Genomic DNA, 17,410 nt, shown 5'->3' with positions numbered 1-17,410 from the left:
TCTAAATTTAATTAATGAAATTTGTGTCAAATAGTATAATATTAATATGTACATTCATGTATATGTGTGTACGTATGTAAATATGTTTGATGTGAATGTATAAACTGTATATATTAAACTTGTGCAGAATATATATTGTGAAAATGGTAATATAAGTTTTGTGTAATGTTATGTTGAGAACCTTGTTTTGTTTTGTTGTGATGGGTTAGGAACGTATGAGTGTTTGTTCTGTTTTGTTTTTGTGAAGACCGCCAAAATAAAATTCAAAAGTTACCCTGTATGTCAACGAATGAAAAAGGGAATTGACAACAACTGAAAAACATAAGCCAGTATTCCAGTGGTTCCCAACCTTTTTTTGGATCGTGACCTCATTTTAATATCACAAATTTCTGGCGACTTTTAAGACATTATTTTTCCTTCTAAAAATAGTTTTTGATCATGTTTGTTACACTGTTACTGTGCTGTGAATGATACATGCGTTCATGTCTCTTAAACATCAGAAAACTTTCCAATAACAACATAAAGTCTCAACATTTGTCACTCGTTGCTATTGAGAAAAAAGGCACAAACAGCTCCACAGTTGTGCACGTTCACGAGGATACTGGAAAGGAACGATACGATTTGAAAAAGTCAAATTTAGAAAAAAGTGAGTACATATATATACTAAGTTACTACATATTTAGAATCTTTTTATGCATTTTTTAACTAAAAGAAATGCAGTTGGACAGAAAAGGTGTCACTTCATTGATCCACATACCAAATGTCTAAAAAAAATTAAAAATAGCAAAAATACACACATTGAACGACAAATACACAAAAAATACACAAGGGACTATTAAAAATGACAAAAGTATGCAAAAGGAGAGAAAAAAATGACTAAAAATCTGCCATTTTTTTAAATTGAATGAGTTTTTTGGTCATGAATTCAGTAAAACAAGGAAACTACAATTATAGTGTGAAGGTTCTTTATTTTCTTCACATTCTCTATGTTCTCAGCGATAAACTGCTCCATATTTTCATTTATCTGTCGATCTATCTATCTATAATCTATCTATCTATCTATAATCTATATATCTATCATCTATCTATCTATAATCTATATATTTATCTATCTATCATCTATTTAAAATATATATCTATATATCATCTATCTATAATCCATCTATCTATCTATCTATCATCTATTTATAATCTATCATCTATCTATAATCCATCTATCTATCTATCTATCTATCTATCATCTATTTATAATCTATCATCTATCTATAATCCATCTATCTATCTATAATCCATCTATCTATCTATAATCCATCTATCTATCTATAATCCATCTATCTATCGATCTATCTATCTATAATCCATCTATCTATAATCCATCTATCTATCTATCTATCTATCTATCTATAATCCATCTATCTATAATCTATCTATCTATCTATCTATCCATCCATCCATCTATCTATCCATCTATCTATAATCCATCTATCTATAATCCATCTATCTATGATCCATCTATAATCCATCTATCTATAATCGATCTATCTATCTATAATCCATCTATCTATAATCCATCTATCTATAATCCATCTATCTATAATCTATCTATAATCCATCTATCTATAATCTATCTATCTATAATCTATCTATCTATCTATAATCCATCTATCTATAATCCATCTATCTATAATCTATCTATCTATCTATAATCCATCTATCTATCTATAATCTATCTATCTATCTATCTATCTATCTATCTATCTATCTATCTATCTATAATCCATCTATCTATAATCTATCTATCTATCTATCTATAATCCATCTATCTATAATCTATCTATAATCCATCTATCTATAATCTATCTATCTATAATCCATCTATCTATAATCCATCTATCTATAATCTATCTATCTATCTATAATCTATCTATCTATCTATAATCTATCTATCTATCTATCTATCTATAATCCATCTATCTATAATCTATCTATAATCCATCTATCTATAATCTATCTATCTATAATCCATCTATCTATAATCCATCTATCTATAATCTATCTATAATCTATATATCTATCTATAATCCATCTATCTATCTATCTATCTATAATCTATATATCTATCTATAATCCATCTATCTATCTATCTATCTATCTATAATCCATCTATCTATAATCTATCTATCTATAATCCATCTATCTATCTATCTATAATCCATCTATCTATAATCTATCTATCTATAATCCATCTATCTATCTATCTATAATCCATCTATCTATAAAGCAAAGAATCTCTGTGTTCCTCAAAGATCTCTGTGAATCAGGCTCAGACTGACCTGAGACTTTCAACATGGCTGCTGCTTGGTTCAAGGGTGTACAACATCAGATTTGTTTGGAATGCAATGATAGCGTTCATGAATATATCACAGTGCTAAATATGTACATACTTCCTACGGACACTGCACTAGTTGATATTAAAGTCGACCATTTCCTTAGTTTGGGGCGTGGCTCGTTATATGAAGATGAAGACAACAATACACAAGGGACTATTAAAAATGACTAAAGGAGGAAAAAAACACAAAACGACTAAAGTTTTGCTTCGATTGTGTTTCGTGAATTTAAGATGCTCAAAGTTGACACACACACACACACACACACACACACTCTGACCCCTTCAACCAGAGGTCACATGATGTCACTAGAGCAACCCTGTCTCATCTTCATCCTCCTCATATTTTCACTGCTGGACTTTTGAAGTTCACACCTTGTGCTTTTACAGTGAGAATCATTTACAGCTGCTATTAAAACTGTCAGCTCTTCACTCTGCACAAAGGAGGGGCTCAAGGCCAAACCTGTGTGTGTGTGTGTAAGGTAGACAGCAGCAATATGAGTCAGATGCAGCGCAGCACAATAGTGCTTTGTGTGCACGTCAGAATGGAATGTGCAGCATGAAGCAGAAGCTACGTTCACATCATTTATTCAGCTTTTTTTCTTTCATATTTCTTCCCTCTCTCGCCCTTTGTCTCATTCCCGTATGGATACGGTATGTGAGCTGTGAAGGATCGGAGATGATCCTCTGGAAGATGATGTTACAGCGCTGACATAAATCCTCACAAGGACGAGCAAGGTCACAGCGAGGAGTGGTTATTGTGTTCAAGACGACTCTCGTCAATGTCAGAGATCTGTGAGCAGCCACGGGCAACAGGCGACCCTTGGTCTGATTCACACTAAATCACTCCCAAAACACAGTAAACGTAAAAAAACACACAAAAACACTTCAAAAAACACAGAAAAATAACAGAATGTACAAAATCATTACCTAAATACACAAAACAACTTAAAAAAAGACCCAGAAAAACTTAAAAAAACAAAGAAAACAACTTACAAACACAAAAATGACAGAATGATAACCAAAATACACAAAACTTACCCCAAAGAACACACAAAATTACATAAAAATACACAAAACGGTTTCTTCATGAAATTCATTTTTTTTCCCCATTAAAACATAACTGGTCATTTCACTTGAATTGAATGAAGGCAGTGGCTATGCGTACGGTTGCCGTATCAATATAGTGACATTCTATCTGTACGCAGCGCCTCTCATTGGCAAGTTTAGGTCACGTGACTAAGACTAAACCTAACCCTAAGATGCTACATACAGTACTTGTACTTCAGTAACCGGGGGTTGTCCATACGGTAACCGTACAAATGGACACTTTCTTGAATAAAAGGCACAAAAAAAGCTGTTTTGCCACTTTTCTATTTCCAATTTGACAAAATGTGTTGCACTATTAAAGGTAGTCGCACAACATCCGCCGATTGTGTCGCATGTTTATGACTAGACATTTTTAATCTACATTACAACAGTAATGCACGTTCTGAACTGTTACTGTGATTATCATTTATATTAGGAAAACATTTACTACACACACACACACACACACACACACACACACGTTTGTGTGCCAGTTATTGGTTTTACTAGTGTAGCTCACCTCCATATTTTCAGCTGATGCTGTAATTTAAACGTACGTCGTCTCTGTTTTGTTGTAAAACGGGAGAAAGAGGTGATGTCAGCACATTCCACCTGTGGAAGAAATGATTGACAACATTTCACTCAATGGTTTTACTGCAGCTCCTTAAACAAACACTTCTTCACCTGTTACTGACCTTTTCTCTACAGAACGACTAGTTTATCATTATCATTATGAGCTGAAAACATTTGACCTTTCATTCTGACACTTTTACAAAGGTTGATTAAATTAACCTGTTTTTATTAAGTTTTCTCTTATTAAAATGCACTTTTTTCTCTTGGTTATAGTTTGATTCATAAATCTGCCATTTTTCTTTCATTTATTAAGTTGTCTGTGTGTAAACGGTTCAAACAGTTTGTGTCAATCCATTGTTTATTTGACTTTTTATTTATTGAGTTTTTTGGTAATAAATTCAGTAAAACAATAGTAAACTACAGTAATAGTGCAACAGTTCCTTATTTTTTGTTGACCAGCTCTGTCATGCACAAAAGTTGATTTCATTCACTTTTTTTAAGAAGTTTTATCTCATTAAAATGGTTACAGCTTGATTTAAAAAATCTGCCATGTTTTCTTTCATTTGAGTTTATTGAGTTTTCATTCAGTAAAACAAGTGTAAACTAAGATAATAAAGTGACCGCTCCTTATTTTCAGCTGACCTCACATCTGGAGTCACATTTATAACTTTAAATGTTTGTTTCAACACTAGGCCACACCAAATGTGTCCATCATTTCACACACTTTGTGTTACATCTGTGTGTAGTTAGCTTTTACATCAACTGTCACTTTTCTTCTTTGTGGATTGTTTTATCTGAGTCAGGACTATAATTATAGACTTTTAAGGCCTTTTCCATTTATTTGTGTCACTAAATGTGTTTGTGATCAGTCCAATGGTAAATGTCGTGCAGTGACACACAAACAGCAGTGTGAGCTTCATATAATCCTCTCCATCTGCTCTCCATCACAGGGCGGCGTTACTCACGCCTGTTTCTAACGGGACCAAAGCAGAGCTGAAAACAGCTTTCTACAAACGTCTACACCCTGCTTCACTCACGGCTTAAAACACTTGTTTTTTAACGACTCAATGAAGAACCTCAAATATTACAATTAGCTTTTCATCACTGCAAAATAAATCTGATTTCACCGACTCTGCTTTTATGGTGTTTTTAGTTTTGTTCAGATTATTTAGACATTTCCTCACCGTCATACAGCAAAATCACATTTTACTTTTATTATTAGATGTTATGTTGTTTGCTCTTTGACTCCTTTAGTTTTGTGTAACATTTTAGATTTAGAAGTGATGCTAATGATTACATTTCCAAAAGAAAAACACCAAAATAAACAAACAAAAAACCACAAAACAAATGTAAACAAAATGACAAACATAAAATAACTTCAAAAACACCCAAAAAAACTACAATGCAAATTGACTCCCAAAATTATTCCAATATTGCACAAAGTACACAAAAAATACTGAAATAAGATTTCAAATGCACAAAAAATTACAACAGAAATGTACAATAACTAAAAGATATGTATATCAAATTCAAAAGAAAGCTACACAAAATGAGAATACCCATTACACAACAGAATACACAAAATATGACTGGAAATTATACAAGATGACTCAAAAAGCAACAATAATATCCAAAATAAATTCAGAAATTCACAAAATTACAAAAGAAAAAACAAAATGACAAAACCAAAACACATGTAACATCAAAAACACAAACACCAAAAAAACTAACAAAATAAATCTTAACACATGAAAAATACACAACATAAAGACACAAATGCAACGTTTTCAATAATACAAAACAGCAGAAAAATTAACAAAATAATTCTTAAAACAAAATGACCAAAGATGATCAAAGAACTATAGTAGAACACAAACCCTTTGCTCTTTCCTGTGTTAACGCTCAGATTGGTCATTTTTTCAATTGATCATGTGACCCTCAGTCGAGATCCAATCACATTAAAGTAGTTCTGCTATTCTGACCAAACACCAAGCTTCCCTACATTTCCTATTCTTTGTGTCTTATTAATGTCAACACAAATACTAGTTAGTTATGGTTCTATATATAAGTGTATCAGTTACCAGTGTCTATACAACACTTATGAGTCGTTTATTCATAGATTCCTGATATTTTTACATGTTTAATTTAACCGTTTGTATCACAATAATAGATGCATTTAGAAAAGTGATCAATTTTGTGAAATGTTCATTACATGTTAAAAGTTATTTAGCAGCAGGTGAGAGGGACAAACAAGTTACAGTTCATTTCTAAAACAGCTCTGTAACGCCCTCATGTGGTACAATGGTAGAATACATGATGCTGCAGTTACAGGCGTACACTTGGATACAGAAATAATAAAAATACAGATTAACTGTTGAAGTGCAAAAAATAAAATTTTATTTTCTATTACTCATTAAGTTACATCCCATTTCCAGGAGCAAAACTTTTACAATAATAATCTAGGTTTTTAACAACATTAGCCCAGTTCACCTGCTACAGCAGATTAAGGTTTTGGACTCAGGGTAATGATGCATTATTCAGACACTTTTCACCAGCTAACATTGTTTCTGCAGACAAAACAGCCTGTTATGTTCACATCTCATGTTACAATTCCTAAAGGAAGAAGTCCTGCATGTTTAGTGTAACAGATAATGAGCCTTTTGGAACTAAAGAGTGAGAGATTTACTAGAGTTACAGCCAATGAGACTGCAGATGCAAATTAGCTTTAAAAACATGGCTGTCAATCAATTGTAGCAGTTTGAGCGTAAGTGGGCCAATTCCACATTGTGCCCTGGTTTGCACTTCAATGTATAAATTAAGTATATATCAGTACCGACAGAATCTTCCCTTAAATTTTACAGATTTTTGGGAAATTTGGTGGAATATTTGCCAATTTTTAAGAAAATTTGCCAAATAACAATTGAATTTTTGTATTTGGAGAGGCTGATAAATCTACAATTAGTTGGTAATTTACAAAATGTTTCATGTTTTTTTGTCACGTCATCCTTCCTTGCTCGAGGGGTCGAATTTGATGCTCAAAGGGCCTGATTTAGCCCCAAACCTTGAGTTTAACATACGTATAAAAGCTAAAATCTGGACTGAACGGAGGAATTTATTGTAATATTGAGTTAAATCTGTCCATTTAAAAAGAATCTTTAAACACCTTTGTATGGCTGTTGAATCATGTTAATATTCTGAGAAAAAAAAAAAAAAAAAAAACACAAAAAGGTATAACTTCATTTCACATTTATTTTTTAACATGAATTGACATAAAAATGTACAGGAATGACATTTATTCAGCAAATATATAAAGTTACATTTTACATTCAGCCTCACGGAGACAAGGCCTCACTTTAAAAAAAAATTAACTTTTCATAAGGAGCAGTTTACAGGTTTTTCTTCTACATTTCAGTCATATTTTTTTAATTGATTTAAGACAGTTTCATCTTTAAGCTGCTTCTTAAACTAACAAATCTACATTAAAAGTCTGTTCAGGTTCATCTTAAAAGCATGTTTTTATTGAGAATAAAAAACATTCTGCAGTGATATTGGCTGCCTCCTGGTGGACTGGAGGTTTAACACAAGCCAGTAGCCAACAGTTAATATCTAGTCTGCTTTCAGAATTTATGTGGCTTTACTTTTAGCAGCAGTTTCTTTTCCATCACTGACCTAAAGCTCATTAGTCGCGAAGCTCTTCGTAGTTTTTTGGCGCCCACACGAGTCGGGTGATGCGGATGTCCCGTACGTCTTCGATGTTCTCGTCCCAGCAGTACTCTGGGGACAGCAGCTTGCTCGGTTTATTGAACCAGAAGTATTTGTTAAGGTGACTCTCGTCGTGCCACAGAGCCTCAACGTCATTGTCCTTGTCCGTCATGATGCCGTGGTAACACGACTCCGTGATGTTCTTCACTATTTCCCATGTGCCCCCAAAGAAGGAGGCGTGGTAGTAGTAGTCCCCGGTCTCCATGCAGGCCTGGGACTCCGGGTTCCTGTCATAGGTGAACTCCTCCTCTGGGCTTTTGTAGAAGTAAGAATGAATCACAGCGACCGACTCGCCCAGAGTCTCAGAGCCAAAGTGACCTTTGAACTCCTGGTCCACGTCGAAGCAGAACACGTACTTGAAGGTGTATTTTATCTCTACGTCGATCTCCTCGTAGATGGTCTTCATCCTCATCATGGACACGTCTTGCCACCGTTTGTGCTTCTTCACGTAGATGACCTTCATGTACCTCCGATGAGCCAACGGGATGTACGGAACGTCTTTTGGAATGTCCGTGAAGACGAAGTACGTCACCGGTAACCCCAACATGAAGTATTTCTCAGCAGAGGTGAGGAACGTCTTCAGGTAGGCGCCCAGATACCTAAAGAGAAACAGAAGATGATCAGGGACGTGAGATGTACAGTCAACCAAAGACGGGAGGAGTTATCTGAATGAACCGATACTGGGGCGTTTCCATTGGCGGCATCAGCTTTACACGGCGCCGCACTCCTAGCTTTCAAGACCAAACACTGTTTATCCTGGAACATTTCCACTGAGCAACAACCTGACGCGCCAAACTGCCAGAGTCCATGAATTGCACTTTTGGCTGCCATCCTCACAAGATCGCCAAAAATAAATAAATAAAGTAGTTGCTAAACGCTTCCTCTGTGCGCGAGTTGACGACTCTACGCTGTGATGATTCTGCTTTCAGTTTACATCACATTTTCAGACCAGGGCTGCTTTTATTGGAACCTCAAAGGAGGTACTTTAAAAAAAAAAAAAAAAAAAAAAAAAAAAGGACCAGGTATCACGGAGGAGGAACTATTTCTCAGTGGAAACGCACAAAAGGAGAGTAGAGCCGAGCCCGCCAGTGGAAATGCGCCATAAGTCCATGATATCAGGTTAACTCACCTTTTAAAACAAATCATCTCTGAATCAAGCAGAAAAGCAGCCATGGATGAAAACACTATTTTCCTTTGCGTTCTTCTCTGAAGTTTAATTCTTTCAAAAACTCTACTTCCAAAAAGGTAAGATTTGTTACCACGGAGCAGATTAATCAAATACTTCCCATCATTGATTGTTTTTAAAAACCTAGATGGATAAATCAAAGCAATCCATCATTTTCACAATTTACACCCATGACCACTAGGTGGAGAGTGAACATGAAGTCTTATTTTCGTGCATCTACAAAATTTACAGTATGTCCACCTTATTAAATTTTGCATTTTAATGTTTTTCATACGTCACTGTTAGTTTTTTGGAGCATTACAATATTATGGTCGTTCAGCCTCCATCACAGCAACATTGATGTAATTTTTAAAATTTTTAAATTAACTTTAAATCACCAGCCAGCATAGATAGTAGATACAAAAATAAACTACATTATGAGACAGAATAGATTTAAGTGTTTGTGTTTCTTTAAATAGTTTGTATTGGTTGATTGCAGAAATACAATAAAATATAAACAATTTAAAAACAACGTAACAAAACGTAAAAGGTGCAATATGGAACTTGTGTCAGAGAAGTGAACTTTTTATGATTATTATTATATTCTCAACTACTAAACTTAACTCGTGAAAATTGGATCTCTGGAACACTGAAGTTAGAAAGAATAGAAGTAATCAGTATTAAGAATTACATGTACTGTAGAGAAAACTTTTATTAATACACGTTTGTTTCCAAATGACTTTACAACTTAATTTCAGCTCTTATTGGTTGTTTTGCACCGTTCCGTTTGTCTTCTCCCATACCAAACCATAACAGTCACACTAACGTAAGTGCGTAGCCCATTATTGTACGACACGTCACCGTTTATGGGAAATGTAGGATTAGTTTAACCAGAGTGTTGCCAAATATACATTACGTTTTAAAATCTAAACACAAAAACCCTCACATTAATTGGTGGAAAAACAGCCCAACCTGGCAACAATGACTTGTCGTATCGTTTCTGCAGCTGTCGATTCAAACAGATGCAGTGGTATCCTAGTAACGCTACAATGTTACCCATTAAAGTTAATTTTCACCGCAGATGACGGATGTTAATTTAAAGCCTTTGATAGCTCACACTGATGCAACAGAGTTGAATATTTTTTACACCAACAACTGAAAAATGCCACAATACTAGACGTCTGCCTGTAGAAACTTCATATTATGCAAACATTTGTTTTGCATAAAGTTTGCATAATGTCAGTCAGTAGCTAAAATCAGTTGTAAATATTTCAGCCCCTCCAAATACACTTATATCACATAATGGAGCCTTTTTTATCTCAAATTAAGGAAAACAATTCTAAATTCAGTCATTTTTTCTATGAAATTGAATAAAATTTGTTCATAATAAATAAAGGAAATACAAGTGAAGTTAAGGTCACTTAATGCGTGGATGTTGTCGATCTCACTTTATATGTAACTTATACCTGCAGTGTGAAACCCTGGTCTAGACCAAAACATCCCTGAAACATTTTATGTTCGAGACAAAAGTAAAAAAAAAACCATGACATTAAATCAGCTGCAGGAATCTAACTTTAGACATTTGATTTCATTTCACATGATTCTCCATCAGCTTGTATTTAATAGCAGTTAATCATCCATTTTCAAAGAAAACATGAGGTAAAGATTGACATTTGACCCTGTCAGTCAATGAAGAACTATAGCACAGCCTCTGAGACTGTATTAAACATTATTTTACTTTGTAATTTAAGCTCCAGTGAGTAATTACTGGATGATTTATGTGTAAAAAAACTGCTGCACGTTGTTTTCTCTTAACCCAGATACGTTTTATACATACAAATGTATGAATTTGTCAGTAAATATGAACTCAAAGCTAAAGTTTTTAGCAATAATCTAGTATTTTTGGTAGAGATGTGCAGCTCTACGTTAGCATTTAAAGATTCTTAATCATTCATTGTATTAATTATGTCGACGTACACAGAAAGTCATGATGACGAACCTTCCCACAGCGAACACAGTGAGCGCTACAGTCGTATTCATCTTGACGTGCGTTTGGTCATAGATTATAGGGTCGAACATTCCCTCCCAGATGATTGGAGCGTTCCACGGCGTACGCGTCTGAACATTCGGTCTGGCCCTGAAAAGACAAGGATCATTTTAGTTTGTATTCCACGAATAAATTCAGTTAATTTTTTTAAAACTTACTTATAGTTCAGCGTGTCGTCCACACTGATGTTTTTGTGAAGAGGCTCTGGTACAGTCCCTGTGCCCTGATTGGTCGGTAGATGTCTACGAGTAGGACAAACATACGTTAGGAGGCGTGTGTTTAAGATTCTAATGCACAAAAGACTTTGTAGCAAACCTGAAAAACATCGACGATAATCCAAAAACTACTAGAAAGAAAGTGAGAAACGCTCCGGCTGGCCCCGCCCTTTGAACATGACCACTGCAGAGAAGAGACAGAAACCATTACAACCACAAGAAGCAACTCTTGACATGTAATCAAATGATTTCACTTCAGTGTATTGTGTTGTAAAGTTGTAAGAGTGACCGCCCCCTATGTTTGAACCCCAGCTGTTATAATATAATTTCACTATTGGCTGAAAATGGTGGTTTCATGTCACTGTTGGCTCCGCCCCTTCTCTGAGTCTACAAGTGCTCATTTTTATAGGTTGGCAACTTTAATCACAGCGGAGCCACACGAGTGTATGATCAGAGGGTCACATGACCAACATTCATGACAGCATTTAGAATAATGAGCAATAATACAAGTTTTTAATAGTAATTTGTGTGTTTCTCTCATTTTGTGTATGTTTGTCTTGCTCGTTGTGAAGCATTTGTGTATTTTTTCTGTAAAATATGTTTTAGTCATATTGTGTATTTGTTTTATTTTGAGTCATTTTTGCATAGGACCCTATTTTAATGCACCCCCTTTTCATTATTATATTTACGGCGAAAGGATCGCATTTGAGGGCCTAACACGTTCAAAAACTCATGAAAACTATAAAGCATCCAGGACTGGTGAAAATTTTGAGATTTTGGGGGAATTGCACATGTGGAGGCAAAATAACTCAAAATTTTCTGTAGAGTGATTATGTCAGAATTCTACAGCGTACTGAACTATTACTTCAGTACACTGAGGATTTCCCTGATCCGGGTAAATACTGTTATTTCTATCAAACACTACTCAAAGATTACACAATGTAACCTTACTGTCTAATGATTTACATCTGTTTTATACCCACACTAACAAATTAAGCACCTGCAGTTACGGTTTAACCCAACTGTCAATCATAGTCATCTATTTTTGGAGTAGTTTTGTGGGTTTTTGAAGTATTTTCCTGCAATGTTGTAATTCTTTGCATTATTGCTACATTGACTTTGGGGGCTGCATGAAATTAGGCCGAGTGCCCTCAGTTGTCTATGTCTGCTTTAATCTGTGGTGAGTAGGTTGGATTGAGATTAGAGCGCTACAGTGAGTCGCTAGTTAGCCCAGCATAGATGTTCTATAGAGATTTTCTAGAATAGACTGGGCATGTCTAGCTTAACGCATTTAATTTAGTCTTTATAGTAGGGCTGGGCGATATATCGAATATACTCGATATATCGCAGCTTGTAGTCTGTGCGGTGTTGAAAATGACCATACCGTTAAACTCGTGGATTTTTTTTTTTTTTTTTTTTTAAATATCTTAGTGGCATTATGCACAAAAGGTGCACTTAAATTTAGTGTTGTTTTGAAATGTCATCTTAATGACAACATGCACAAAAGGGCACTATTTGTTTTAAAATATTGTAGTGGCATTATGTACAAAAAGTGCACTTTAATTTTGTGTTTTGAAATGCCATGTGAGTTGCATCCTGCACTAATGTCTTGTTTTGAAATGTCTCTGTGACAATTTTGCACAGAACGTGCACTTTCTGTTGACAATTTTATGTTTGAGCCACTCACTGTTTAATAAATACAGTTATGTCAACTCTGACTTAGTTGTGATATCCCCTTTTTTGCATGAAAGTTTAAAATTGGCATATATTAATGCAGTATGATCAAGAATGTTTTAATGTAGACATATAGAATCATCATACTGGTGTGATTTTGTGCATCAAAGTGTTAATTCAAGGGTAATGCAAAATATCGAGATATATATCGTGTCATGGCCTAAAAATATCGCGGTATTTATAAAAGGCCATATCGCCCAGCCCTACTTTATAGTATTATAGTCTTTATAGTAACTCAAAACTACATAGCAGGATAAATATATGCAGGATATTCTCTGTATTAGCTTCACTTAAATATTCTTAATACCAGAAAAGCAGGTAGAAAATGATAACTTAACAGTTCATTGTAACCTGAATGTGTGCGTGCTCACATATTGGGGCGGAGTTTACTGCGTCTGACCAATCAGAAACAGTGCAGAGCAGCCTATGACAATTTTTAAAATATGAATTAAAATTCAGGCCTAAATTAAACTGTTGCTGCAGCAAAAGCAGGAAGGAAGGAATGAATGCAGGCAGGAAACCACCAACACTGTAACTTCAGTTTTTAAAATTAAACAACCCTTACAAATTAAATCAAAGACAATGAAGTGAAGCTCCTGCAGAGACTGAAATCTGTCATTTATTGCTTGGATAATGTCAGTGTTTCATATCTCTAAGATACAAACTTGTTTTGATCCTAAAAATCTGTTTTTGATTCTTAAACTAAAATGAGTTCTCCTCCCTTGGGTTAAAGCAGTGTTTCTCAACCTTGGGGTCATCTGAAATGCTTAGAAATAATTAAATAAAAACTGATTAATTGTATTTATTTAGTCATCCATTTTGTATAATTAAAACATTTCACAGAAGTAGATATACAGTGCAGGAAAAGGCAGAAAGCTCATAATTATTCATTTTCATATGAAACCACACAATCAAATATATTCTATACTTTCACAAATATAAATTTAGTTCTAATAAAATGCAGTATACAAATACCTGAACTGAGGTGACAAGAAATTTGTGATAAAATGGGGTCACGACCCATAAAAGGTTGGGAACCACTTGATTAATGTTTCTAATGATGTAATATGAAGAATGTCTGGCAACATTAAAAGTCTATTTACATGACACTGCAATACAGTCAGCAAATAAACCAAGTTACAGCTGATAAGTGGAAAACATGACCCAAAGAACGCTATTAAAGTGTTAGAAGGTGTTTGACGTGTGGTGATGAACACTGTACCTCACAGAGGTGAAAAGCAGCACTTTCAGTTTTCTGATGAACATCCTGAGGTAGAGATGAATAAATGAGACACGACTCAGGCTGAAGGATCACACACACACACACACACACACACACACACACACACACACACACACACACACACACACACACACACACACACACACACACACACACACACACACACACACACACACACACACACACACACACACACACACACACACACACACACACACACACACACACACACACACACACACACACACACACACACACACACACACACACACACACACACACACACACACACACACACACACACACACACACGGGAAAACTCTAATTACAGGACACACCTTTCTGTGCACACACACGGTTTCCTCTCCAACTGCTCAACTTACATCAGAGGTACACAACTTTTATCACAGCGGGGCCACAAAAATGTGTTTGATCAGGTCACATGATCAACATTAATCATTTAGAATAATGAGCGATCTGAGCATTAATACAGAAAACAAAGAATTTCTACAGTGACTGTGTGTTTTTCTGTCATTCTGTGTATGTTGTTGTATTGCTCTTTGTGAGGCATTTCTGTAGTCCTTTTGTGTATTTTTCCTGTGAAATATATGTTTTTTGGAGTCTTATTGTGTATCATTTTGTGCTTTTTGGAGTATTTTTGTTGTCGTTTTGCTTGTGTGCTAGTACTGTGGGTTTGCGGAGTCATTTTTTGTGTTTTCCTCCTCTTTTTGTCGTCATTTTCTGTAATTTTGTATATTACTGTTGTCGTTTAGTTCATTTTTGTAATAGTTGTGTTGTATTTTTCGTGTTTCTTTCTTTGTCTTTTACTGTGTTTTCCTGTAATGTTATAATTCTTTGTATTTGTCAATGTATTCTTGCTCTTGTTTTGTGTTTGTCTCTACATTTATTTTGGGGGCCGCATGAAATTAGTCCGAGGGCCACATGTGGCCCCCGGGCCGCCAGTTGCCTTTGTCTGCCTTACAGTACTCAAACAGTCGATGCCTGCTCTACTATAAGGTAAAGTCTAAGGAGAAATGTCCAAAGAGTACTGATTGAAATTGTACTCAGGTAAAAGTAATAAAGGGACTCAATTAAATAGTACTAAGTTACTTTTACCCCCATGTTTATTTTTGGTAATAAATCTTGTAAAAGCTGTAAGAACATAAAATAAATGAAGGTTACATTGTTCCTGATTCAAGCACATGCAGTTTTTACATTTTCTAAAAAAACAAAATAGTTAATATTTCTTAAGACTAAAATCAATTCTTAACTAAATATGAGTGATTTTTGTAACAGTTATTTTAATCTTCCTTAAAAACATTTGAAGGTAATTTAGTTATAAGAAAAAGCAGATCAATTCAATATTTTAGGAAAAACTCTTCATAGTGTTACAAATAAATCAATGAGTTTAAAGTTCAGTTTCACAAATGACAGAAATATCTGTATTTAGATTTATTCTTTGGATGAAATGAAACATTACTATAAACTAATACAGTAATCAAATATCCTGCAAATGGAGTTTTACCTTAATCTAAAAAAAGACATTAGATTCATTTAAACCATACGTTAAGATACGTCTACAATGAGGATCACCCAAATAATTAACATTTAATTAAAAGCATTAGTCTACAGTAGATTTAATTGTTTTTTAATGTTAACATTTATGTTTGGACTGACATTTTAATGTAAGAGTTTACAGAGAGAATTTCATTATATATTGGTGTTCATCTCACCTAGAAACAGGAAATAAAAGCAGTAGCTTTTTAATCTAATTTGATCAAAAAACCTTCAGAGTTCCTATTTATTTAAAGTTTCCAAACTGGATTTAACTTCTCTGATTGAACAAATATTTCAAACGTGAATTAATCCCAGTTTTAGCTCAAAACTCACCTGAATCTGAATCTGCTGCTGCTGCTCAGTGCAGCACGTGACCGATGACGCTCATTTAAAGCAGCTGTAATCAATTAATCGATTACCCACAAACCATCACGTCACAAAAACACTGGAAATAAAATCTATCAAGATTAAAACAATGCAAAGAATATATATATGAAAATAAAAATGACAAATAGAAAATAATATTAGCTTTGCAAAAATGTAAAATGTAAAGTTATGAAAAATGATCAGTTGATCATTATTATTTATTAATTTCTCATTGCGAAATTATTATTTATTATCTACATTCAATTTAATTAATTTATTAACAATTAATCAAATAACTTCACATGAGAGATACATTGAAAAAAACACCAGATGACAACAAAAATACACAAAATCAGAATTACAGACATGAAATGAGAAAAAATATTCACAAAATAAAACCAGAAATGCAGGTAACATCAACAAAAACAGATAAAATGAGATAAAAATATAGTAAATGATACAAAGAACAACTAAAAAAATACACGAAAATGACAGAAACACATGATAGAGGAAAAAAACAAATAAAACAATGCACGAAATGACACAAAAAAATGCTAAGACATTGAAACATAACTTTATGAAATGCAATAAATAAATAAAAAAGTTTGATCAGGAGGTTTAAGGTTTGATTTCGATTGAAAACATTGAAAATACGACACATTTATTTGTATTGTTGAAGTTTAATAATGAGTGTTAATTGTTTTTTATTTCATTTGTAAAGGAATTGCATCAATTCAGATTATTAAAAAAAATAATAATACATTAATTAATTATTTGAAATAGATACAATAAACGCGATGAAAGTACAACTTTGGAACGTATATTGCATGAAATATAACATAATTAATTATAAGCCTGATAAATGGGCGTTTCCTTGATATGTTTGCTGTTTCCATGGTTACCATCGTGCACGCGCAGCGTCTGAAAGCATCTTTTAAAACCTAACTGATCATTTTTTACAGAAACGGTCTTTATTTGACAGTTTTTGAACAAACAGAATCAGGATGAATAACGGTAACATCAGTGTGGTTGTTTTCTTTCTCCTGGTGATGATGACATCATCTCTGTGTGCTCCATTAATGAGCAGGTAAACACATTTATATTAATATTAATATTTTCTTTTAGTAAATCTCTCAGCCGTTAGAAATGTAAAGCTAGGCTAGGCTAACGTTCATGTTTGAAAAATGATTGGAAACGTTGCAGTGAACTGACCTAAACCACATTATGTAATAATCCTGGGATTGGGATTCAAATCTTGTATGTTAGCCACGCC

The 17,410-nt window shown here is 34.1% G+C and overlaps 1 protein-coding gene across 1 annotated transcript; it reads right to left on the bottom strand.

The window, feature by feature from the left end:
* Positions 1 to 7,716: 7,716 nt before the first annotated feature.
* Positions 7,717 to 16,145, bottom strand: LOC114460515 (N-acetyllactosaminide alpha-1,3-galactosyltransferase-like). Its single transcript, XM_028442396.1, has 6 exons — positions 16,105 to 16,145; positions 14,194 to 14,238; positions 11,338 to 11,421; positions 11,181 to 11,264; positions 10,975 to 11,112; positions 7,717 to 8,409 (listed from the first exon to the last, which is right to left on the bottom strand). Exons 2-6 carry the CDS (start codon positions 14,235 to 14,237, stop codon positions 7,728 to 7,730), a joined length of 1,032 nt encoding a protein of 343 aa, XP_028298197.1. The 5' UTR covers position 14,238; positions 16,105 to 16,145; the 3' UTR covers positions 7,717 to 7,727.
* Between the last annotated feature and the right edge of the window lie 1,265 nt (positions 16,146 to 17,410).

Source organism: Gouania willdenowi, chromosome 3 (assembly GCF_900634775.1).
Source record: "Gouania willdenowi chromosome 3, fGouWil2.1, whole genome shotgun sequence".
NCBI classification, from domain to species: domain Eukaryota; kingdom Metazoa; phylum Chordata; class Actinopteri; order Blenniiformes; family Gobiesocidae; genus Gouania; species Gouania willdenowi.
The sequence above is the reverse complement of the archived record's forward strand: the minus strand, read 5'-3'. Positions and strand labels throughout refer to the sequence as shown.

What these genes read in the sequence shown, in the direction of transcription:
- LOC114460515 (XM_028442396.1), bottom strand. Translation starts at nt 14,237, where the DNA reads ATGTTCATCAGAAAACTGAAAGTGCTGCTTTTCACCTCTGTGAG. An exon ending in CTGCTTTTCACCTCTGTGAG is followed by an intron (nt 11,422 to 14,193) that starts GTACAGTGTTCA and finishes TCTTCTCTGCAG; the next exon opens with TGGTCATGTTCAAAGGGCGG. An exon ending in ACTGTGTTCGCTGTGGGAAG is followed by an intron (nt 8,410 to 10,974) that starts GTTCGTCATCAT and finishes GTTTCTCTTTAG; the next exon opens with GTATCTGGGCGCCTACCTGA.